General features: G+C 31.9%; 2 protein-coding genes across 2 annotated transcripts; both read left to right on the plus strand.

Annotated features, from left to right (window-relative positions):
• Window positions 1-1,428: 1,428 nt before the first annotated feature.
• LOC18008431 (cysteine-rich repeat secretory protein 34) lies at window positions 1,429-2,576 on the plus strand. Its single transcript, XM_006391290.1, has 2 exons — window positions 1,429-1,764; window positions 2,133-2,576. The coding sequence occupies exons 1-2, from the start codon at window positions 1,429-1,431 to the stop codon at window positions 2,574-2,576; spliced, it is 780 nt and encodes a 259-aa protein (XP_006391352.1).
• Window positions 2,577-9,657: 7,081 nt separating this feature from the next.
• On the plus strand, window positions 9,658-10,173 carry LOC112085184. Its single transcript, XM_024154251.1, has one exon. It carries the CDS (start codon window positions 9,658-9,660, stop codon window positions 10,171-10,173), a length of 516 nt encoding a protein of 171 aa, XP_024010019.1.
• The last annotated feature ends 14,538 nt before the right edge of the window (window positions 10,174-24,711 follow it).

The following is a 24,711-nucleotide window of genomic DNA, read 5'->3' on the forward strand; positions in this document are numbered from 1 at the left end:
TGACACGCTCTTCAATAATAACCACGAGAATAAAGTAAAGGAACAAGGAAGAGAATTGAAAACAGAGGAAAATGCAAGATCGATGATTTTGGGTCCTCTTGGACACCTACATGGATATGGGTTTTTGCTTTCGGCCCATTTGAATACTTAGAGAGAGGGTCTATCCATGGGCTGCACCTCCCCTAGAGGAATAGTCAGAGCCCTTCCATATGTCTGGGATGTACTCTGAGTTATAAAAATAAAATGATTTTGGGACCGAATGGACGAGAGTTTTTTTTATTTAAGATGGAACTGAATGGACGAGAGTTTTATGTATCGAAAGCTAAGTATTTGGCGAAAGTATTTTCAATGAAAAGAGTAGGATTTAGAGAGTGAAGAATTGTGTCCTCTTTCTAGGGAAGAGAGGGTTTTATTTATATAGTTTAGCTGATCCAGGTCAGCATATCGTGTTAATTTTCCTCAGTTGGGTTGGGTTTTTGATCTCCTTGTTGGGTTTGGTACTTTGATACTCGAGAGTTTCTCACCAACTTCCCTTGCTGCTTATACTCTTCCCCCAATATGATTATCCAGAGTCGCATAGATGTTGACCATTTGTACCCTGTGGGTTTGGTGTGCCGGTTGATAAGAACACCCATATTTGTATCTTCTGTATGAGAAGTGATCAGTCACTTAATTACTTAAAATGACATTCGTAGGGGGAAATCCAAGTATATAATATCGGCACCCGTGTGAAGAGTATAAGTTCGTTGTTGCTGTTTACCTTCGAGTATTGCTACCTAATTATTTATGCTTACCTTCCCATGCATTAATGCCCGGCTCTATGTTGGATGTTGAAGGATAGACATGTTCATGTTGAATTACTTGTCTCCTTACTACTAGAGGCGGCTCAAACATAATGAATCCTTATTCTCAATATTGGAAATTGACTGTTTCTCATTTTTGTAATAAAAAAGGGCTCTCATTTTGGAAGAAAACATCTAAAAAACAAAAAAATAACAAAAACAAAAACAAAAACAAAAAAAAAATTGGCCCTGAACATTTGCAAACCTTACTCTCGCTCAAATCTGCCCCCATGCCTACTACCGCATTATCTATGTCACATGGCACGAGTTGGCGGGCTAAGGAAAAATTGACTCTTATTCTAATCCAAACCACTTATCCCCTTACATCATTCAATAAATGTACTATAATTTACTTTTGATTCCCTTCTTCAGAGGGAGTCCATGAATGATAATGTGGTAGATAGCAACTATCTATTTTAAAAGAGTTTAAACTTAGTAAAACATTTGAACTTTGACCTTTTCATCCTCCCTCCTTCCCTCCCCTCGCTGAAATTATGAAGCCACTTAGCAAATATCCTTCTGAGTCTCATATAAATTAACAATTCTCAATCACCACTTTCTTGAAAAAGAACACAAGTCTAAAACAATGTATTCTTCATTTTCTCTACCCAACCGCTACGTTTCTATTCCCATCTTGGCCATAAATCTCTTTCTTATACACATTGTTTCATCCCTCAACCTTACCAATGAGTATCTCAACCACAAATGCCTCGTTAGTCAAGGGAAATATAAACCTGGAAGTAAGTACGAGTACAACCTGTACGGTCTCTTCCGTGACATCGCTAAGAAACCTTATCTTCAGGTCGGTTTCTCACACACAACTTCTAATACCGGTCCCGATGCTGTCACCATTATATTCCAGTGCCGTGGTGACTCCTACGGGTCTCATTGCCGTTCCTGTGCTGCCACCGCCGTTCACGGGGTAATGTCACTTCAGCATTATCAATTTACATATATACAAACTAGTAGTGGAATATTTTTAAACTAGTTGCTATTTTTGGGAATAAAACTTGTTGTTGTCCTTTTTGTGAGAATTAGCCTATAAACTATACTTGTATTGCACTGTGAAACCCTATATTAAAGCCAAAAGAGAAATCAGTACAGGAAACCAAAAGTCAGACTAGAGTAGAAAAATTATCATAGCTGTTGCGTAGAAACCTAAATATAATATTGATGCTTTCATATGCTAATATATTAAGAAGAGTTGCAAATCATTATAATCATTTACTATGGAAATAATTACGATAAAAAAATCTTTATACAATATGTACATGGATATGTATATTGCAGTATCTTCAGAGGTGCCCAGGAAACAAAGGGGGAACAATATGGTACGACCAATGTTTTCTCGATGTTAGTATGATCAATGACAAAGCCCCAAGGAAAATCAATTACGAGAATATATTCTCTATGCACAACCCAAACGACGTGATAGGGGATAGAGAATCGTTTAAGAAAGAGACGAGGGATCTCTTCTACGAGCTAATTCTGAAAGCTGATATACCAACCGCGGACGGCAACAACTTCCTATATTACGCGGCAGGGGAGAAAAAGATCGGGAGGAATAAACTGTATGCAATGGTGCAGTGTGCGCATGACATATTAGATTGCAAAGGTTGTTTGGAATGGAGTATTAAGGAGCTTTCTAAGAGCTCCGACGGTAAACAAGGAGCGAGAGTTTTAGGTACGATATGTAATATAAGGTATGAGCTATACCCTTTCCTTAGAAATTAAACATTGTTTGATGACAATTTCCAATTGTGTAATGGTTTTGTCTACTTTCCAGGTCTCTTTTTTTTTTTTTTAGCGTTAACCATTTTTTTGTCTCTTTTTCTGTTTCGGTTCCATCTTTTTAGGTCCTATGAATATTTAATAATAGGGTCCTAAAATTAGTAATGAGATAACAGGTTCTTCTAATCTTTCTTAATTACAGATGCTTTTAAAAATATAACAAACTTATGAGTGTTTGGTAAAATGATCATAAGAAAATAAAGTTTACCTACATCATCAATACTTCTGCATGAAACGTCATTGGATTAGATATGTGAGCTTCTGGAATGGATTTAACCAAGTTTAAGATATGTATAATTCTGAAAATGATTTCACCAAGTATAAGAGTTGTCTACTTCTGAAAGGATTTATATTTATTTGTTACATGGCTACATATCCCAACTAAATTATTGTATTTTCTTTCTACTATAAGAAATAAAATGCATAGTGAAATTGACATGCACAAACTAACATATATTATGTTGCCAACATTATGACCATCAATCTGCTCATTTTTCTAGTTACGCCATACTGAAATCCTTCAGATCTATTATATTAAAACAGAAGCACATTTAATACTTGCTTCTACACACTCCTAATTTTTTTTTAAGTGTTTAAAAATAATTTTAATAATTATTTATATTTAATTTCGAAAATTAGTTATTAATTTAAATATTTTTAGAGTTCCTTTATAGATAATTTAGATTTGATTTGATTTGATTAAAAATAATAAATCAGATATTAATTTAGATTTGATTTAAAGATTCTAATTTAAATAATATTTATACTATTAAACATTTTGATCAAAAATATCTAGAATTTTTGAAAAAAAAATTCACATATGAAAAATAATGGTCATATTTGAAATATAAAATATTTATAATGATGTAAATGATATGATATTTATGTTGTTTATATAATATATTTACGATTATAATTTATTTACAAATTAATAATAAAATAATAGGTAACATTCAAATGTATAATTTAAATATTAAAAATATATTTTTTAAAATTCATAGAACTAAAAATATATATAAAAAACCGGGTTAAAAATATTTTGGTAACTAATATCACTAATTTTGAATTATACATGTATATCGAAAATATATTTTTCATACAAAATCAAAACATAAAAAATTAAAAATTATTGCATACACTATAATGTGGTTTGAAAAACCAGTTGTACACTCCCTTCGTTGATTAAATTTTAGAAAACTATAATGCTAAATAATATTGTTAATACATCTCAAACTTTTAACAAATATTTATATTATACGGTAATATGAACGGAAAAATTAGAATTATGTTTTTATAATAGTTCATTTTGAATTAATATTAGCGGACAGGTTAAAATTATATTTTTTATGATCATAATTAATTTTAATACTATAAAAATATATCTAAACACAAAAATCAATATTTTCGCTTATTAAAAAATATATTTATAAAAATAATTATATCTGAACTCAAAAACACAAATTATATTACAAAATTTGTTAAAAAATAAAAAATATTCCCGTGCGGATGCACGGGGTTAGAATCTAATTTTGAATTAAAGCTCACCTGGACTCTTTAACTAACCGACATATAAATATCTATATACTTATTTGTGTAGTGATTTGCTTACGTGTCGCGCTCACAGCAATTTTCACAGCCTTTTGCTTACGTGTTAGCTCCAGAATAAATTTCAGCCGCAAAAAGACCGTTTAACCTTATTTTCCAATTATGTGTCATTTTTTATTGGTTTTTATCTGATGATATTAAAAAAAAAACTTAAAACAAACCGGTTTAAATTATTATGGTTTAATGTTTAATTTCATGGTCATCAAACCATTTTTAAAATTATATATAACCAAAATTTTAAAAAAAAAATTAACAAAAACATTTTTTAATAAAAAAAAATAGAATCTATATCTCTTAGTGTTTATCATTTCTTATATTTCGAAATTTAGAAAAATCTAATAAAAATGTTAAAAGAAACAAAAAATGGAAACTATTTAAATAGTAATGGAATGTCGTTTCAAAAAAAAACTAATATTTAAAAAAAAACTCTAACAAAAAATTTTTTAAAAAAAAAAAAATATATATATATATATATATATCATTAATAGAATGACAGTATTTGTGATATTTAAAACACATAAAACAATAATTAAATCGAATAATTTTATACAGTAATTCAAAAAATTACGTCTAAAATACATAGAACAGTGATCAAAATATCTCTAAACTATTTAAACTAAATTATTTGGATTCTAATATGTTTTTATTTACTCTTTTTTATTCTATATTGTTTTCACGATCATATCTTCCAACAGAAAAATACAAGAAAATCTAACAAACAAATATATTCAACAATAAAAACAAATGAATCCAAACTACTATTAGATTTTCAAACAATCAAATGAAAAAATATATTTTTGCGCAGGAAAGTTAACTAGTATTTATTTGTTTGTTTACAAAAAAAAGTTGATAAACAATTTAAAAAATCAATCACCGCAAAAATAATCCAGCTTTCTTTCTTTCTATTCCGTATTTAGTCTCGTGTAAATAGTGGATGAATAATTATTTTTTTGAATTTTCCAAAAGTTTTTTTTTTACTAAGGCAAAGAACTCGTTGAATATTCAAAAGTTATACGTCGAGAAAATGCGAAAGGCATGATCTTTGTCACCTTTTAAAAAATCATAAAGAGGTGGTGAGAACTTTAGGTTGGTCGTGGACATCGACTCTCTCCTCGCACTAGAATTAGATAAACACTTCTCTCCCTCTATTTTCATATTCATCATAAACTAGTAAATCTGTTCATCCCACAACTCTTAGAATCTCAAAAAAAAAAAAAAAAAAAAACTCTTATAATATTTCAAGAGATCGATTCATATATGGATGATCCTCAGGTTCCTCGAGTTACATCCAATTATTCAAGTATTCCTCTACTTGGTTGCATCATAGACACTCTTGTTCATCTTTTTACGGACTCCAACACAATCTTTTCTGACGAACAAGGCAAGGAAATCGTAGACGTGGCGGTCGAAGAAAATCGTGCAGCTCATAAACACTTTAGGCAACTCAGGTGTGCTAAAATCAATTAGACTTAAAAGTTAAGTATTACTTGATATTACAGGTTTTGTCGAAAAGGGTGGAGGCCAGAACAACCCATAGTTGGAGTCCCTATCACAGACGAAGAAGCAGGGCTGCGAAGAAGCCCTAAGGGTTTCAGCTTCAGTCAAAGAGTTTCACCAGTTTGTAAAAGTCTTACTATGTTTTTAATTTGTGATAATATCTTAATTGATAATGAATTTTGTTGTTCTCTCTAAATTGACATAGAAATATATTTATTTACAAAAAAAAACTGAGAAACAATTTTAAAATCAATCAGTGTGAAACTAATTCAGCTTATTTTTTTCCTCTTCCATATTTAGGCTTGAGCAATAATAAGCGGTTGAATTATTTCTTTGACTGTTGAAAATTTATACGTAGAAAAGAGTGAAGAATGAGGAAGACATTTGATAACTCACTTTTTTAAAAGTCATGAAGGGGTGGTGAGAACTTTAGGATTACCTTGTAGCATCTTTTAAGTCTTGTTAGCCGGCTCAATGTTCTTGCCGAGATTTTACTCCGGCCGGTTGAGAATTTCGCCGAGCTGGCTATTGGGAAGTCTTGAATAGTCGCCTTTAAATGTGTTAAAATGGGTTGAAGTTGATGAGTCAACCCCACCTAATCTAAGGGGGTGTTATTCAATCTGTATGTTGAAATCAACTCCACTAGATTAGAGTATATCAGATTTTAAATTTTTTTTAATTCATTTAGAATATAATGTATATGAGTTGTTTAAAATTTTAAATTACTTAGCAGTGTATTTAGAAAGTCACATGCTATTATTTAAAATCTAATAGAATAGAATTCTCAATAAATTTTAGATTTGAAAAGATTAAAGAAATAAAAAATCTAAATCACAAATCAGAACGATTACTAATCCAGAAATATATTACTTTTTTCTTTGATGATTTATAGAGATAGAGAGAGAAGGAAGAGAGATGTGTGCTAAGAAAAAGAGAGAATAGTGTGAAATTGAGTTTTCATAATAATAAATCGCTTGATGAGAGAAGGGAGAGAGAGAAGGGAGAGAGAAATGGAGGAAGAAAAAAAGACGTATGAAAAATGAAAAGACAAAATGGAGGGAAAAGAAAAAAAAAATTGGAGGGATGAGAGAATGATATATTTGATCGACTAATACCTGGAGGGAAGAAAAAAAAACTATTAATTATTTTGTTGAATTTTATAATTATCAAAATCTAAGGGTAAAATGTTAGATTTTGATTGCTACATTTAACACATAAAAATAGGTTCAAATTCAGATAAAATCAGTTGTAAAAATCTGTTAAACATGAATAACATAAGATTTTAATTGACTTATTCAATTCTTTAATTGAATAGCAATGGATTTCAAACTCTATTAATAAAGAGATTGTAAATACATGAACCAATAACATTTGATTTTGAAAGAAAAATCAAAATCAATTATTGAATAACAATGGATTGTGGATGGATTTAAACTCTATTAAAAACTCTGATTGAATACACCCCCTAAACCATAAATTCTAATGAGTTTTTGGAGTATTTTGTGTTAGGAGACCTTGGAGTTTATGAGATCGATTTAAAAAGAAGTTTAACATTCGTGTATATTTCTTTATTATATTAGGTAAAAAAAATTATTATCAAATATGTAAAGAACTTGTTAGTCAAGTTATACCATTGTGTAAATAAGCTTATTGGCTAAATCAATAAAACTGAGAGAAACTGTTTATACTTCTAAGGTTTCCTCCAAAATCTAAAATTAGTGACATGTTATACTTTTTATTTATAAGACTGAGAGAAACTATTTATACTACTAAATTGTTTTTAAAAACAATTTGTTTTGTTATGATACTTGATTTATGTAAGTTTTCTAGAATGTCTACTAAAACAAATGTGGATTTGGAATTTCCCTTCCTATTATATTCAATTGGTTGCGAGCCAAAGCCTATTCGAAGCCATTACCATATATATGGGGAAATATTTGCCTAAAGAGTTGTGGAGAAATCACATGATATTCTGACATTCGGTGCCTACTTTTGAGTGTTATCCTTCGATATAAAGAGCTAATTGAAGGAAAGGATGGGAAAATTGACGCTCTTATGCAATCTATATGCAAAGAAAGAGGTTTGGGCTGTTAATTGGGTGGAACAATGTTTGAAGAACGTCAATAAGAAAAATAATACAGCAGGAAAATTAGGTGTTGATGGAGGTGGAGAGACTGAAGAGGGACCGTCACATAGTTTGGGTAAACGTTCGTTAAAAATTCCGTCAAAAATGGACATGTTTTCTTGTAGTGAAAGCTCTTATAATATCTCAAGAGATCGATTCTTAATTTCTTATGGATGATCTTCACGTTCCTGGAGTTGCATCCAATTGTTTAAGTAATTTTCCTTTTCTTCCTTGCAAGTTGCAACATAGACACTCTTGTTCATCTTTTTACCTACTCCAAAACAATTTTTTTCTGACGAACAAGGCACATAGTTCGTAGATGTGGCAGTCGAAGAAAATCGTGCAGCTCATAAACACTTTAGGCAACTCAAGTGTGCTAAAAATCAATTAGCCTAATTAAAGCTTGTTATCTCAATGTTTCATATTTCTCCAGCTTGCTTGGAGCTCAAGATCAAGTCATTAATGGTGGAAACTAAGTTAAAACAAATGCAATGAAGATATTAGATATGTCAGGGCCAGAACTCACAACCTTTCAAATCAGTCTATGATATTTTTATCAATCACCTTTCATCTTAGGTGGTTACTTATTGAGATTGGTGTACTAGCTACAATGCATGTAAGACTTTAAAGTTGATTCTCGCTGAGGCCTAACCTCCCTTTTTTCTTTCTCCTAAAAGTGCGACTTTTAAGCGATAAGGTGCCGTCGTTCGCCTCCGTCGTCCGCCGCCGGCGTCTCTCCGGACGTCGGCCTCCTTTCCCTGGCCCCCTGGTGGTTCCTCCTTCCCTCATGGCCAAGAAGAAATTAAAGAAATCCCCGCCTGCAAAGGGTCTCGGCTCTTCTTCGCCTGAGTCGTCGGCCCCTGGATCTGTCCCTGGAGATGAGTCTCAGGCTGATCCGGTGGCTCCTCCGTCGGATCCTCTAGCTCTCCCCCCTTTGGTGGATGAGGCTGCCGCAGTCTCGATTGCTGTGCCGCCGCCAAACCCTAGTTTGGATTCTTTCAGATCTGAAGTCCCAGAGATCGATGTCGCCTCAGCTGATCCTGAGTTTCCATCCTCAGCTATCCCTAGTGTCGATGTCAGTGGCTCGAAGGCTACTGCTGACTCTGCCTGCGCTGATATAGATGCGTCTTCCCGCTCTCAGCCAAAGCAGTCCCCATCGCCAGCTGACACCTGGAATTCTTTCGTCAAAGGATCATCCAAGCAGTTTAAGAAGAAAGGTGAATCTTTCACTCTCCCAAACGGGGAAGTCTGTCTGAAGATTCCAAACAAGGTCATCGAGAGAAACAAAAAATCGTGGGACTTTTTTGTTTTAGGACAATTCTACTCTGAGCCTCCGTCGCAGGGAACGGTTCATAACATTGTGAATGGGATCTGGAGCAAGCAGTATAGAGACATCTCTGTGTCGAAGATGCCCGGAAATGCTTACCTGTTCAGGATTCCAACTCTTTCACTAAGAACAGGGTCATCAGTCAATGTCTGTGGCAGATTGAAGGACAAACCATGTTTGTCGCTAAGTGGGAGCCAGGTGTCGTTCCCGTGAAGCCTGAGCTGAATTCTGCCCCAATTTGGTTAGAGCTTCGTGAGGTCCCCTTCCAGTTCTTCAATGAAGAATGTCTCTATGAAATCGCCGGATTAGTTGGAGACTCAAAGCACCTTCACCCCACCACTGCAAACAAAACAAACTTAGAAGTCGCAAAGGTGTTTACGATCATTGATCCGCGAAAACCGCTCCCATAGGCAGTCAACGTTAAATTTGACTCAGGTGATATAAAAAGAATCTTGGTATCCAGTCCTTGGATGCCTCCGATTTGCTCTTTCTGCAAAGAGATAGGGCACAGCCTGAAGAGATGCTCAAGAGCTCCCATAACCTGTAAAGCCTGCAACTCATCTGGGCATAACATGGAAACCTGTCCCAAAGGTACATCTCAGCTATCCAAGGGGAAGAAAACTCGCCGTGGCAGGTCTAAGAGTAAACAGCGTGTGACACTGGAGTACAGAGCAATACCGAATCAACCTTCAATCCAGGTTTCTGATTCGCCTGTTTGTCTCCTGGGGTCGGGTAAAGACTTTGTTCAAGGTGAAACTAGTTCCTCAAAGCCTGCCATCCCCAATGAGCAGGGTAAGGACATTATCGCCAGCCGTAAAAGCAGCTGCACTTCGGATGCTGAACATGATTCCTCGGATGTTCAGTCGGCTGAGTCCGATCTTGAAGAGGGTGAACTAGTGGTTGAAAAGATGTGGAAAACGGTACAGTCAAAGAAGAAGCAGACTGGTACGAAGGAAGTCAGGGGCAAGGGCCCCAAATCAGCTTAAATTATGTGTACAGACCTTTTTTGTTGGAATGTCCGCGGGTTTAACATATTCAGTCATAGGAAGGGCTTTAAGAAGTGGTGTAGAATGAATAAACCCTTTTTTGGCGGCATTCTGGAGACCCATGTCAGCAGCCTAAGAATCACAAGTTTATTAGTGATTTGTTGCCTGGATGGTCCTCCTCGGATAATTATATATTTTCGGATTTGGGAAAAATTTGGGTCGTCTGGCATCCGTCTGTCAAGGCCACCGTTATCTCGAGCTCTCTTCAGATGGTGTCTTGTGTTGTGGAGCTTCCAAACTATCAAACCGCGGTTGTTGTTTCTGTCGTTTACGCCTCTAATCAGGTTGATGGGAGAATGGATTTGTGGAGTGAGTTAGTGGAGTTGTCTAAGAGTAATGCAGTTTCTGGCAAGCCTTGGATTGTTATGGGCGATTTTAACCAAGTTCTTCATCCAACCGAGCACTCCAAAGCAGTCAGCCTAAATGTGGACAAGAGAACTAGGGATTTCAGGCGATGCTTGTTGGAGTCTGATCTTTCTGACCTTACTTTCAGAGGCAGCACCTTTACTTGGTGGAACAAAAGGAAGCTCGCGCCTGTTGCGAAAAAACTGGACCGGATCCTTGTAAATGACTGTTGATCATCGACTTTCCCTAGTTCCTATGCTCATTTTGATAATCCTGACTTTTTTGACCATGCCTGTGCCAGAGTAATGCTTAAGCTTCCCTCGGTAAATCAGAAATCCCCCTTTAAGTTCTATAACTTTCTTCTGCAGAATCCTGAGTTCCAGAACCTCATCTGCAATCATTGGCATTCCATTAATGTTAAGGGCTCAGCTATGTTTCGGGTTTCAAGCAAGCTTAAGAAGCTGAAGAGAATCATCAAATCTTTCAGCAGGGACAATTATTCGGGCCTGGAAAAAAAGGTGATTCACGCCCATGAGAAAATGCTGCACTCGCAAAACAGGATGCTCCTTGATCCCTCGCCTACAAATGCTGTTGAGGAGCTTTGTCATCAGGAGCAATGGCATATCCTATCTCAGGCCGAGGAAGTTTTCTTTCTTCAGAGGTCAAGAATTTCCTGGCTTGGGCAAGGTGACAGTTGCACCCGTTTCTTCTTCCGTATGGCAGCCTCTAGAAAATCTGCTAACCACATCCATTTCATGGAAGATGAGAATGGCTCTCAGATAGCCTCCCAGAAAGGAATCCACGATCACTGCATTGCTTATTTCTCTAACCTTCTGGGAGGCCAGGTGGATCCCCCTATGTTTATTCAAGAGGATCTAGACCTGCTTTTGCCAATTAAATGTTCCTCGCATCAGCAAGATCAAATGGTCCAGGATTTCTCAGACGATGACATCAAAAAAGTTTTCTTCTCCCTTCCGAGAAACAAGACGAGCGGACCAGATGTTTATTCTGCCGAGTTCTTCATTGGCTGTTGGGACGTTGTGGGCACGGAGGTGACTGAGGCGGTTAAGGAATTTTTCAGGTCGGGTCGCATTCTTAAACAGTGGAACGCCACATCGTTGATCTTGATTCCCAAAGTTCCAAATGCTGCTCGCACTACTGACTTCAGGCCTATATCCTGCCTGAACACGATATACAAAGTGGTTTCCAAGCTCTTGGCTCAGCGCCTCAAATGCATCTTGCCTCAGGTGATATCCCCTTTCCAATCCGCGTTTATGCCTGGAAGACTTCTTGCTGAAAATGTCCTCTTAGCAACAGAATTGGTTCATGGTTATCACCGAAAAGGTATACAACCCCGTGCAATGCTGAAAGTTGACCTGCGTAAGGCTTTCGATTCTGTTCGTTGGGACTTCATCATTGCTATTCTCAAAGCTCTAAACATTCCGAGCAGGTTTGTTAACTGGATTGCTGAGTGCATAACCTCGCCATCCTTTTCAATCACAGTTAACGGTTCATCGGCGGGTTTCTTCTCAAGCACTAAGGGAATCCGGCAACGAGACCCGTTGTCTCCATACCTCTTCGTGCTCGCCATGGAAGTCATGTCCAAGCTTCTCATATCGAGATTTGACTCTGGTTATATCGCTTATCATCCGAAAACATCAGATTTGAAAGTCTCTCACTTGATGTTCGCGGATGATGTTATGGTCTTCTTTGATGGGACCTGTGCCTCCCTCCATGGTATTAAGGAGTGTCTTGATGATTTCGCTAGCTGGTCCGGCCTCTATTTAAACGCTGAGAAGACTCATCTTTATCTTGCGGGTCTAGATCCTATTGAAGCCTCAGCCATTGAGAGATTCAATTTTCCTTTGGGAACCCTGCCTATCAGGTACCTTGGTCTGCCACTTATGTCTCGCAAGCTGCGTATCTCGGAATATGAGCTTCTCCTGGATAAACTCACAAAACGGTTCTGTGGCTGGGCAGTGAAGACTCTATCATTTGCTGGAAGGGTTCAGCTCATTGCCTCGGTTATCTCGGGAACTGTCAATTTCTGGATCTCGACTTTTATGTTACCGCTGGGCTGCATTCGTAAGATTGAGTCTCTTTGCTCTCGCTTTCTTTAGTCGGGTAATACTGAAATCCATAAAAAAACTAAAGTCTCCTGGTCGGTGGTGTGTCTTCCTAAAGATGAAGGAGGACTCGGTCTTAGGCGCTTCTCCGTCTGGAACAGAGCTCTGTGTATGCGCTTCATTTGGCTGTTATTCTCAGATAATAATTCTCTTTGGGCTTCATGGCAGAAAAGATACAATCTAGCGGGGAAGAGCTTCTGGGCTCTTGATGAAAGTCCGAATGATTCCTGGATATGGAGAATGCTTTTTAAATTGAGAAGTGAAGCTTTTCAGTTCATCAGAGCTTTGCTAGGAAATGGTCGACGGCTGCATTTCTGGTTTGACTACTGGACGCCGCTTGGTTCCCTTCTGCAGCTCATAGGCCCCTCTGGTCCTCGAAGCCTCAGGATTAGTATCGATGCCACGGTTTCCCAAGCAATTCGGAACGACAGATGGTCTTTAGCTCTCCCTAGATCAGACGAAGCTCTTCTTCTTCATGCACACTTAACATATGTGCAAGTGCCTAAGGCCTCGGATATGGATGACTATTTCGAGTGGGTTGCTGATGGCAAGGATGGTTCGATTTTCTCGTCTAAAAACACCTGGAATGCCATTAGACCAAGAGATGCAAAGAAGGATTGGGCTCCTCTCATTTGGTTCAAGGGATTCATCCCTAAGCCTGCTTTTACGATGTGGGTAGCCAATCAAAATCGCCTGCCTACTAGAGATCGACTGATTTCTTGGGGCATGAATATTCCTTCGCATTGCTGCCTTTGCTCGACTGAAGTAGAAACCAGAGATCACCTTTTCCTAACTTGCGATTACAGTGCTGAAGTGTGGTGGCTGGTTGTCTTTAGATTCAATCCGCCTCCTATTTTTTGCACCAACTGGGATGAGCTCCTGTCCTGGATCAGAGTCTCCTCTCGCCTCGCACCTTCTCTTCTCCGAAGATTAGTGGTCAAAGCAACGATCTTTCACCTTTGGAAACAGCGTAACAACGTCCTTCACAACCAAATCTCTCTCACTCCGGAAGCAATCTACCATCTTATTGACAGAGAGATCAGAAATTCTATCAACGCGAGAAGACATAGAAGACACTTTGTTGACTTGATGTCTTTTTGGCTTCGGTGACTTTGGGGCTCTCCAATTTTTTCCCAAATCCTTTTGTACCTCCTTGTTTTTTTATTTCTTTTTTGCCAAGGTTGTACATGCTTAGGTTCTGCTTTTTGTAAAATCTCTTTTCATTTTAATGATATTAACATGCTTAGCAAAAAAAAAAAAAAAAAGTTGATTCTCGCAAACCTTATGAGTCAAACAATTACTACCAAAAAAAAAAAAAAACAATTACTACCAAAAGAAACTAAGCTTTGTTTTGCTTCAAGTATTCGGGTAGTTTGGATTTTAAATTTTCTGCCTGATTAAACCGAAGTTTCCAGTTTTCACATATTCGGTTAAGTTTGGTGATTTTGGTTTGTTAGTTCGGTTTGCTCAATTTTTTGGTTTGGGATTTCAAATAAAATTCTGGTATTATTCGAGATAATTTGGCATATGGTTAAGAAATAGAAAAAGGAAAAAAATAGAAAACTGGTCGGTTCGACATTACCAAACCGAACCAAGCTAGACCGAAAATTGAATAGATTATATAATGTTGCTAAACCTGAAAACTGAAAACTGAAAACTTCGGTTCAATTCAGTTCGGTTGGTTTAAAAAAACTCGTTTCGGATTATGGTCTATTGATTTTTCTTTATGGAGATGCTAAATCAATGCAAGGCATTACAAATCTCTCTTTTTTTTTTTTGGTTAAAGGGCTTTCTTGAATAGATATTAAAAAGGATTACAAACATAAAAAAAAAACAGGCCCAAAAGTCCAACGGAATTGGTCAAGTAAACAACTAAACCAAGAAGCTATAAACCGGACTAAACCGGAGACACTTAAACCCTAAACGAAAACGACCCTGCAGCAGCCGCCGCCACATCCGCCGTCGGGAAACGAGTCGCCGGAAAGACCTGGAACTGGATCTGGAGAGAGCCACCAACCTTGCAAAGAAAGCCGGAGAGAAGAGCAGACACCTAGAATATGAATAAGCACCGATCCGAAGAAAACCAAAAGACAGCTACCCTTGGAGATCTCCTTTCACGAACCCGTCTGCGTCCTCAAACAAACAGTCTTACTCGTGAGATCTTAGAGGGACAAGCTTTGAAACACTATCCGCTGCATCAAACGCCACCTCGTGCTACAACAGCCAACGAAAAAGCTGCTGGGAGCACCCTGAAAAGACCAGAAGGAGAGCAAAGTCGAGAAAGGAAGGAGCGGAGCCAGAGGAAGCATCACCCGATCTTGTCCTCATCAGATCTGGGATCCTCACTGGCACCACCACCGTCGATCTACAACAGAGCTGCCGTAGCCTCTCCCAGAAACTCAGATCCGCCACCAACTTGGGAGAGAAGAGCACAAAACCGCCGAAAAAGCACAAGCCATAAAAGAAAAAGAAAAAACAAGAGAAAGAGGGGTCCTTCTCCGGGGAAAGAAGATCGCCCGGAGAGGGAGAAGAATCGCCGGGAAAGAGCTCGAGAGAGAGAGGGAAGGAAAGAAAGATGCCGCTCAAAGATGCCATTACAAATCTCTCTCAGATTTTTTACGCAATCTGTGGACTTCAAACGGACTAAGAAAAAGATTGAGAGTAAATTTAATAGTGTGAAACAAAATGAAAGTTAATAGTGTTTTTATTAATTCATGCAAAATACAGAACTGATCATTTTATTCCAATATAAGTTTATCAATATGATTTCTTGTAAAATATACTGGAAATAAGTATATAACTTGGATTTAACATATAATAGTAATGTATTATATTTAATGTTTTATGTAATAATAAGAGAAAAATCGCTTAAAGTTGTCAAAGCATTGATTAATGGCATTAAAGGCTAGGTATCACTACGCAAGTAAGATTTTTTTACTCTGACTCATGAAGAGTGTCAATTTTAGATTTATTATTGTTTCTAGTGTCATTAACATTTCAATAAGTATTCAGTTTTAAGCTAATTTTTTAATATATTAATTATAAATAGAAATTTTATTATTTAGTGTATGAATAAAGAAGAAAATAGAACTTCGACATTTTTAATATTTGTAAAACTTTATAAAATGACATTTGTGAAATCTTATCTTATCTTATACTAATAAAAGTTGAAGCTAAATGTTTCTAAGGGTGTCCACATATGATTTAAGAAATCAATTTAATTGGTCCACATCAACATTTAAAAATAAGAAAAATTTACAAATTGTAATATTATTGCTGAAAAAAAGAAATTAAGAATGTGTCCACATAGGATTTAAAAAATTAATTTTATTGGTCCACATCAACATTCAAAATTAAGGAAAATTTACAAATTGTAATATTATTGCTGAAAAAGGAAATTAAGAAAGTTTATTGGTCTTATAAAAAAAAATTATTGGTCCAATTCAACATTAAAAATTGAAAAATTTCCAAATTCTATTATTGTTTTTAAACTTATTAAAAGTAAAAAAAATTATATATAAAATTAATATTAATAATAAAAAACTAAAATAAACAATATTAAAATAGGAAACTTTAAATTTAAATTAGATATATACACACATATTTAGAGACTCTTATATGAAGATCCAATTTTTTGTCACATAATTATAATAATTTTTAAGTTTTTTTTCTGTGTGTGCAACCATGTAAAATAAACTAAAACAAAAGATAAAGTAAGGTTTCACTAAAAAATGAGTTATTACAACGTAAAAGAACTAACTTGACTAAACTATATGTTTAACTATTATCTAAATTACAAACAATATAATGAAAGAAGATATAAACAAAGCCACAACAAGAACAAAACTTGACTAAATTATATGTTTAATTATTATCTAAATTATAAAGAATATAATGAAAAAAGATATAAACAAATGCATTATAAATCGCTTTAATATTGAAAAAGATATCGTAAAATCTCCAAAGCTTGGCCACCAAATTTGAGAACAATGATAAATTTCAAGCAATCCGAGAAACATGTCAAGTGATTGATACTCGATACTTTTGAAAAACCAAACACTGAAAATAGAGAAAAAAACATCGCGGAGGAGACTGAGGTATCTGAGGAAAATTTTTGAAATAATATAGCATTTGAATGGGTTTTCACAACCCAACATGAACCACAAAAGTAACAATTAGCTGACCAAGCAGCATCTGAATACATTCAATAAGCCTCAAAATAAAGAGGAGGTGCTAAAATCACTTGCCGCAACGAGCCTCGTGTGAGATTTTCCGGTTTTGATTTCTAAATCTATTATTAATAAAAGTTATATCTATATGCCTTTAAGAATGTCCAAATGTGATTTAAAAGTTCGATTATCTTGGTCTACATCAATATTTAAAATTAAGAATATTTCTAAATTTTAAAATTATATTGTTAACAAACAAAAATATTTAAAGAAAATAAAAGTTAAAGTTATATGCCTCTAAGGACATCCACATAAAATTTAAAAGGTCAATTTTATTATTTCACATCAATAAGTAAAATTAATTTTTTTTCTAAATTATAAAATTACATTGTTAATACAAAATAATATAGGAAAATTTGTTAATTAAAATTATTCTATTATTAATGATAGTTAAAGCTATATTATTTTCAAAGCATCCACATCAGCATTTAAAATTTTATTTTTATTCGTATATATCAAAATAATAAATTAAAAAAAAGTTTCATAATTCTAATATTATGATTAAAAAATAAAGAAATCTCTATTAACCCAGAAAAAATCAACATGATATTAAAATCTCCATTATCACTGTTTAAATCACAAATTTAATTTATTATCTATAAAAAATATAGCTACTTATACAAGTTTAAGTTACTTGATTTTAAAATTTTTCATGTAGAATTTTAAATAACTAATATTTATGATTTATATTCATCTATTTTTTTTAACATATGCAAAACATATCATCGAAATATGTAATATATTATGCGAAAGTATGTAATATTTTTTTTCTCATGTAATATATTATGCAAAAATGATCAAAAAGTTACATTTTATATATTCAATTTGGAATTCAATAGATTAATGTAGAAGTTCTTAGTTTTGAGTTACTCAATTTGTTATTTTATTTTTATAAATTTGTATGTATTATATTGTACTGATTTTATCTACTTAATTACAATTAGAAGTGAGAATGAATATGATGAAACTGAATATAATCATACAAAAATTATTAAAATAAATAAATATGATAGATTCATTGAAAAAACAGATATAACAAGAATAAAAATGAAGAAGATGAAAAGAAAATTTTATTCTTATTAGAAGAGATGACATATAATCATTAAAAATTATTTAAATACACTACTAATTGACAAAAATATATTTATTCACAAATTTTGTGTGATTTTATTCATTTCATATTCAATTATTGTTTTAGTTTCAAATTTAAAGTTGTTATTAATCTCAAAGCAAATATTTTAATTATTAGTTTATTTTTTAAATTAATATATCAAAATAAAAATTTGTATTTGTTAACCAAGAGTAGATAAAAGATTAACTTATAAGTGAAAATGATGGAAAAAAATTATCTTCTTGATTTAAATAAGTGAATGTCTAATATTTTATTATCATATTAATACTATGTTTAAAATTTAACATTTGATTAAGTTGTAAAAATTTTAGTTGGTTTTGGTATATTAACTTATAAGTGTTTGACTAAATAATATATTTTTGAAATATGATATATTGTATATAGATTCAAAACTAAACCGCTAAAATATCACAATGTACATAAAATTTATTAGATCAACACTATAATATTTTAATATATTATTAAAACACTAATATAAAAAATTTATATCTTAATAAATATAATTAATTGCATATAATTTTTATCAACAAAATATCTACGCGTAGCGTGGATGCAAAATCTAGTACTAATAAAAGCTGAAGCTATAGGCTTCTCAGGCATCCACATAGAATTTTAAAGACTAATTTTATTGGTTCACATCAGCATTCAAAAGTAAGGAAGATTTCCAAATTCTAATATTATTATTGAAAAAGGAAATTAAGAAAGTTTACAAATTCTAATTTTATTGCTGAATAAAAAAAATCTATATAATTTTTTATTGGTCCACCTCAACATTGGAAATTAAAAAATTTCCAAATTCTATTATTTTTTATAAAACGAATAAAGATGAATAAATTATTTTTTTGTCAACAGATGAATAAATTATATATAAATTTTATATAAATAATAAAAAACTAAAATAAATAATTTTAAAATAGGAAAATTTTAAATTTAAATTAGATGTTTCAATTATATAAATAACTAAGAAAAAATAAATATTAAAATTTATTTACATATGTATACAATTTAGAGACTCTTATATTAGCATTCAAATTTTTGTTACATAAATATAATAAATTGTAAGTTATTTTTTTTATGTGTGTACAACCATTTCAATTAAAAAAACCAAAAACTAAAGTTAGATTTCACTAAAGAATAAATCATTACAACGTAAAATTAAGAACCAACTTGACTAAACTATATGTTTAACTATTAGCTAAATTAAAAAAATATGATGAAAGAAGATATAAACAAAGCCACTAGAAAGCCGCTTTAATATTAAAAAAAAAAGACCGTAAAATCTCCACCGGATTTGAGAAGAATAATAAATTTCAAGTAATCCGAGAAACATGTCAAGTGATTGATATCCGAAATTTTTGAAAAACGAAGTACTAAAAATAGAGAAAGAGGTTCCGGCATTAAGGCAAAAGAGACTGAGGTATTCGAGGAAAATATTTGGAATAACATGGCATCTGACAAGGTTTTAGCAACCCAACCTGAACCACAAATGTAATAATTAATTGAACCAAACAGCATCAGGTACATTCAGTAAGCCTCAAAACAAGGAGGAGAGACCAAAATCACTTGCCGCAATGGGTTTCGTATGGGATCTTCCAGCGTTAATATCTAAATATATTACAAATAAATTCTGAAGCTATATGCCTCTAAGAGTGTCCACATAGGATTTAAATTTTTTTAATTCTATTGGTTCACATCAATATTTAAAATTAAGAAAAATTTCAAATTTTAAAACTGTATTGTTAACAAAAAAAAATATTTATAAAAGAATAAAAGTTGAAGTTATATGCCTCTAAGGTTATCCACATAATATTTAAAAGGTCAATGTTTTTAGTCCACATCAATAACTAAAATTAAAAAAAAATTCTAAATTTTAAAATTACATTGATAATACAAAACAATATAGGAAAATTTGTTAATTTAAACTATTCTATTATCAATAACATTTTAGCCATATTATTTTCAAGGCATCCTCATCAACATTTAAAAACTAAAAAAAAGTTTCCAAATTTAAATATTATGGTAAAAAATAAATAAATAAAAATCTCCATTAACAACAAAAATAAATCAACATGATATTAAAATCTCCATTATCACTGTTTTAGTTACAAATTTAATTTTTTATATTAAAAATATACGCTACTTATACAAATTTAAGTTACTTGATTTAAAGATTTTTCAAGTAGAATTTTAAATAAATAATATTTATGATTTATATATATCTAAATTTCTGTCACCTATCAAAATATATTTCCACAATCTTATATAATATACTATGCAAAAATGATTGAAAAAAATACATTCGTATATTTGACTTGGAATTGCAATAAATTAATGAAGAAGTTTTTAGTTTTGAGTTATCCAGTTTGTTATTCATTTTTCTAAATTTGTATATATTAAATTGTATCGATTTTGCCTACTTAATTATAATTAGAAGAAGTGACAATGAATATGATGAAACTGAATATAATCCTAAAACAAATCATTAAAATAAATAAAAATGATATATTTATTAAAAAAAACAGATATAACAAGAATAAAAATGAACATGATGAAAATTCTTTTTTTGTTTTTATTAGAAGAGATGAGGTATAATTATTGAAAAGTTAATACAAACAATCGACAAAAATATATTTAATTCACAAATTTTGTGTGATTTTAATCATTTCATATTCAACTATTTTTTGGTTTTAAATTTAAAGTTGTTATTAATCTCAATGCAAAATTTTTATTTATTAGTTTGTTTTTTAATTAATAGATCAAAAAATTGTAATTGTTAAACAAGAGAAAAAAATATTAAATTTAAAATTTAATTATTTTTTATTTTTTTTTAAATCACATATATAATTGGAATGAAAGTAAAAATGATGAAAAAAAATATCTTCTTGATTTGAAGGAGTGAATGTATAATATTTTATCATCATGTCAATACTATGTTTAAAAAGTAGAATTTGATTATTTTGTAAAAAATTTAGTCGGTTTGAGTATATTAACTTATAAGTGTTTCACCAAATAAAACGTTTTTGAAAAGAGACATACTATATATATATATATATATATATTAAAAACAAACTGTTGAAACCTCACAATTTACATAAAAATTATTAGATTAACACCATAAAATTTTTAATATATTATTAAAATCCTAATATATAAAATTTATATCTTAATAAATATAAGTAATTGTATATCATTTTTATCAATAAAATACCCACGCGTAGCGTAGACGCAAAATCTAGTATTTTTAAAAATTGAACTTCAAAAGGTTAGAAGTAGCCAAGAACTGTAAATAAAAAAAAAAAGAATTTGAGAGATCGCAAAAAGAAAAAGAAATAGATCGATAATTTCGGATGAATATGTTAGAAAAGGTATTCAAAAAGCAAATAAGAAAATATGAAAGCATTAATCTGAGAAAGATATAGCATTTGAGCTTATCGTCATGAGTATTAATTAAGGGAAGAAAACTTAAGAAATCCTCAATTATTTAATATACGTCAGTTTCCTACCCGACCTTTTTGCATTGCCAGAAACCTACATAAACTAATTTTTTGGATCAAAAAATTACCTGAAATATTTTACAGTTCTAGTTTTCACACCACGATTTCACGGCCGTTAACGGTCAAATGGAATTAGTAAACTCCATTATTTTCTAAAACAAGAAAATATTAAAAAAAACTTTCAACTATTTAATCTTTGCCAAAAATACCTGAACTTTTAATGTTGCCAAAAACCCAACAAGCTAATTTTTCAGTGTCAAAAATATCTGAAGTATTATACGGTTTCGGCTTTTACCCCACAACTTCACATTTATTAATGGTTCTCCCCAGATTCATTCGCTGATGGTTATTTATTTGGTATTGGTTTGTTTCTCATCGTAGACCACATCTATTCCGAAAGGCGATTTGAATATAAGCTCCTAACTAATCGACTCTTTGGAACATTGATTTCAGTGGCTCATAATAGAGTAATAAATATAAATTAGTAGGTGATCAACTGAGATAAAGTGTAATAAATATTTTTAATCATCTACGAAGATCATCTTAATGAAGATTAAATCAGCCCAAAAACAATATGAATCACTCATCTACATAATCTTTAGTCATAAATATATCGTAATTTCAAAAAAAAATATATCGTAATTTATTTCGAATTCTATTAGTGATAAAAAAAATTTTAGTTGTTGTAAACTCTTTGATATTTTGGTTTTTTTTAGTGTCTTTTAACTTGAAAAAGACAAAAACAAAAATTAGCTAATGTGGATTTCTGATCACGTAAAAAGTTCAGGTATTTTTTTGGAAAATATTAATTAGTTGAGGGTTTTTTCAATTTTTTGTTTTAGAAAATAACGGAGTTTACTAATCCGTTTGACCGTTAACGGCCGTGAATCGTAGGGTGAAAATTGAAACTATAATATATTTCAGGTAGTTTTTTGATCCAAAAAATTAGTTCATATAGATTTCTGGCAACACAAAAAATTCGGATAGGAAACTGGCAAATATTAAATAGTTGAGGGTTTTTTAAGCTTTTTTCCTTATTAATTATTAGACTTAAGAATATTATAAGGTGATGGTTAATGATAACATAGCCTGGTCCCATTATCACAACTCACAAGACAAGTGGAGTAGAATTGTAGAAGCATGGGCCGCCTAGCTCCTTCTTTCTGTTTCCCCCTTTGAATATGATTTATACTTTTTCTTATCATATAATTGCATTTTATTGTAGAGTCATTAAAATAAATAAAAATGTGGGATCCAAAGTATGTTGGTGTTATACATTGTCCAATTTTATTTGTAAAAAAAAAAATTATCATCTCATATCGACAATTCTCCTTAGTCCTTATACACATTCGGTGGAAGAAGATTTTTTCATGTTTTATCCATAGATCTTATTACTTCAAGTTTCTATTCAAAAAGACCTTGAAGTTGTGAGAATCAAAGATTAATCAATTAGTTAGATTGCGTTTTTCAAAGGTTTAATGCACGTAGTGTCATAATTATAATATGTGATGTTAGATAACAAAATCATAAAATAGTTTATAATACGCTGAAATAACAGAAATTTGTTAGAAACATGGATTTTTTTTCATATTTTAAGACATATGATAAATAAATTCATGTATTTGCGTTTTTGCCCACTATTGTTTTTGTCAAATAAAAGGGTATATATAATTTGACTCTCTAGTTCATATATTTTAAAATAAGAATAGTATTGTTAACTATTTTGAAAATTTTATATGTTGTGAGATATAATGTGACATTAGAATTGTTGATGAGATCATATCCTTTGGAAAACAAAATTAAGACGTTCATGAACCTGGACATGGTCCTACGAATTAAATCAACATAGTTATCAATACAGTTTTCAGTTTTTATTTGACAAAGAAGTACTATTTAGTTGTCACAAGATCAATACAAATATAAATACATCATTTTTGCAATACAAACGCTCACGTCAACGCGTCTTTATCGATTTCAGTGAACTCCTTTGCTCAGTCCTCAATTTAAGTGGAAATCCTTTTTGGTAACCAACCAAGTTAAAAATAAGACATAACATATAGAAAAAAAAAAAAAAAAACCAGCAATCATAAGGGACCTGACTTTAGAAAACATTGTTCTGAATCTAAAATGGAAGCAATATAAAAAAAAGAAAATCATTGTCTAAAAATGAAGAGAAACCGCGTTTCAATTTTCATATTTGCTTTCGCCTCAATATCTTTTGTCGTGTTTCCCATTTACACCGTGTCAAATGTGTCCTTGTGTTACAATTTTAGAAATCAGCTTCTCTTAAAATTATGAAATACTTTATAATTATGACGAAAACCAAATAAATATATAACTTACTATACTAGATAAATTCTTGAAGAAGTGTTTACCTAACATTATCCAACTATTTAAAGTAGTACTCTATCCGTTTTTTTAATAAATTATGCTTAAAGTTTTTCTCACAGATTGGATATTTATTTAATTTTATTTATCTGATACACTAAACATTTTTACTATATATTTGTTATTTGCGTGATACAAATAGCCAAATAATAATTTTTTAAAAAAAAAACTAAAAATTGTATTATAAAAATATCACTTAATGAAGAGTAAAAAAATCCTAAAACATCATTTATTAAATAACAGAGAAATTATAAATCTAGAAAGTTTTGAATCATAAACCAAATTGATTCAATTCAAACTGAAAGCGAAAAAAACCATATCTAGAAATTAAATCAGTTTTCAATTCATATAGAATCATAATATAATTTAATCTTCAAAAGACCGAAACTCAATTCATCAAACCAAACATAACAAAAAAAAAGCGAACAGAAACTCTATTTTACTTATCAACAATAATATAATGAAATTTTTTGTAATATGACATTTTATGATGCTACTTCTTAATAATCTACTAAAACAGTTTCAATTTTCAAAATTATCATTTTTACAAACTGTCTTATGAACGTTTATAAACTTTTTCTATTTTATAAATTAGTTTATGAATGTTTATAAGCTTTCTCTTTTTTTTATAATGAATGTATCAATATTGTTAAGAGATAAATTCGATTTTTCCTATGTGGACGAATCGCATGCTTGCACGTGGTGTTCATGTTTTTTTTATAGGTATGGTCTTTTGGACCAAATTAAAATTTGTATTTGCGTTA

This window comes from Eutrema salsugineum, unplaced genomic scaffold (assembly GCF_000478725.1).
Source record: "Eutrema salsugineum unplaced genomic scaffold, Eutsalg1_0 scaffold_9, whole genome shotgun sequence".
Lineage (NCBI taxonomy): Eukaryota > Viridiplantae > Streptophyta > Magnoliopsida > Brassicales > Brassicaceae > Eutrema > Eutrema salsugineum.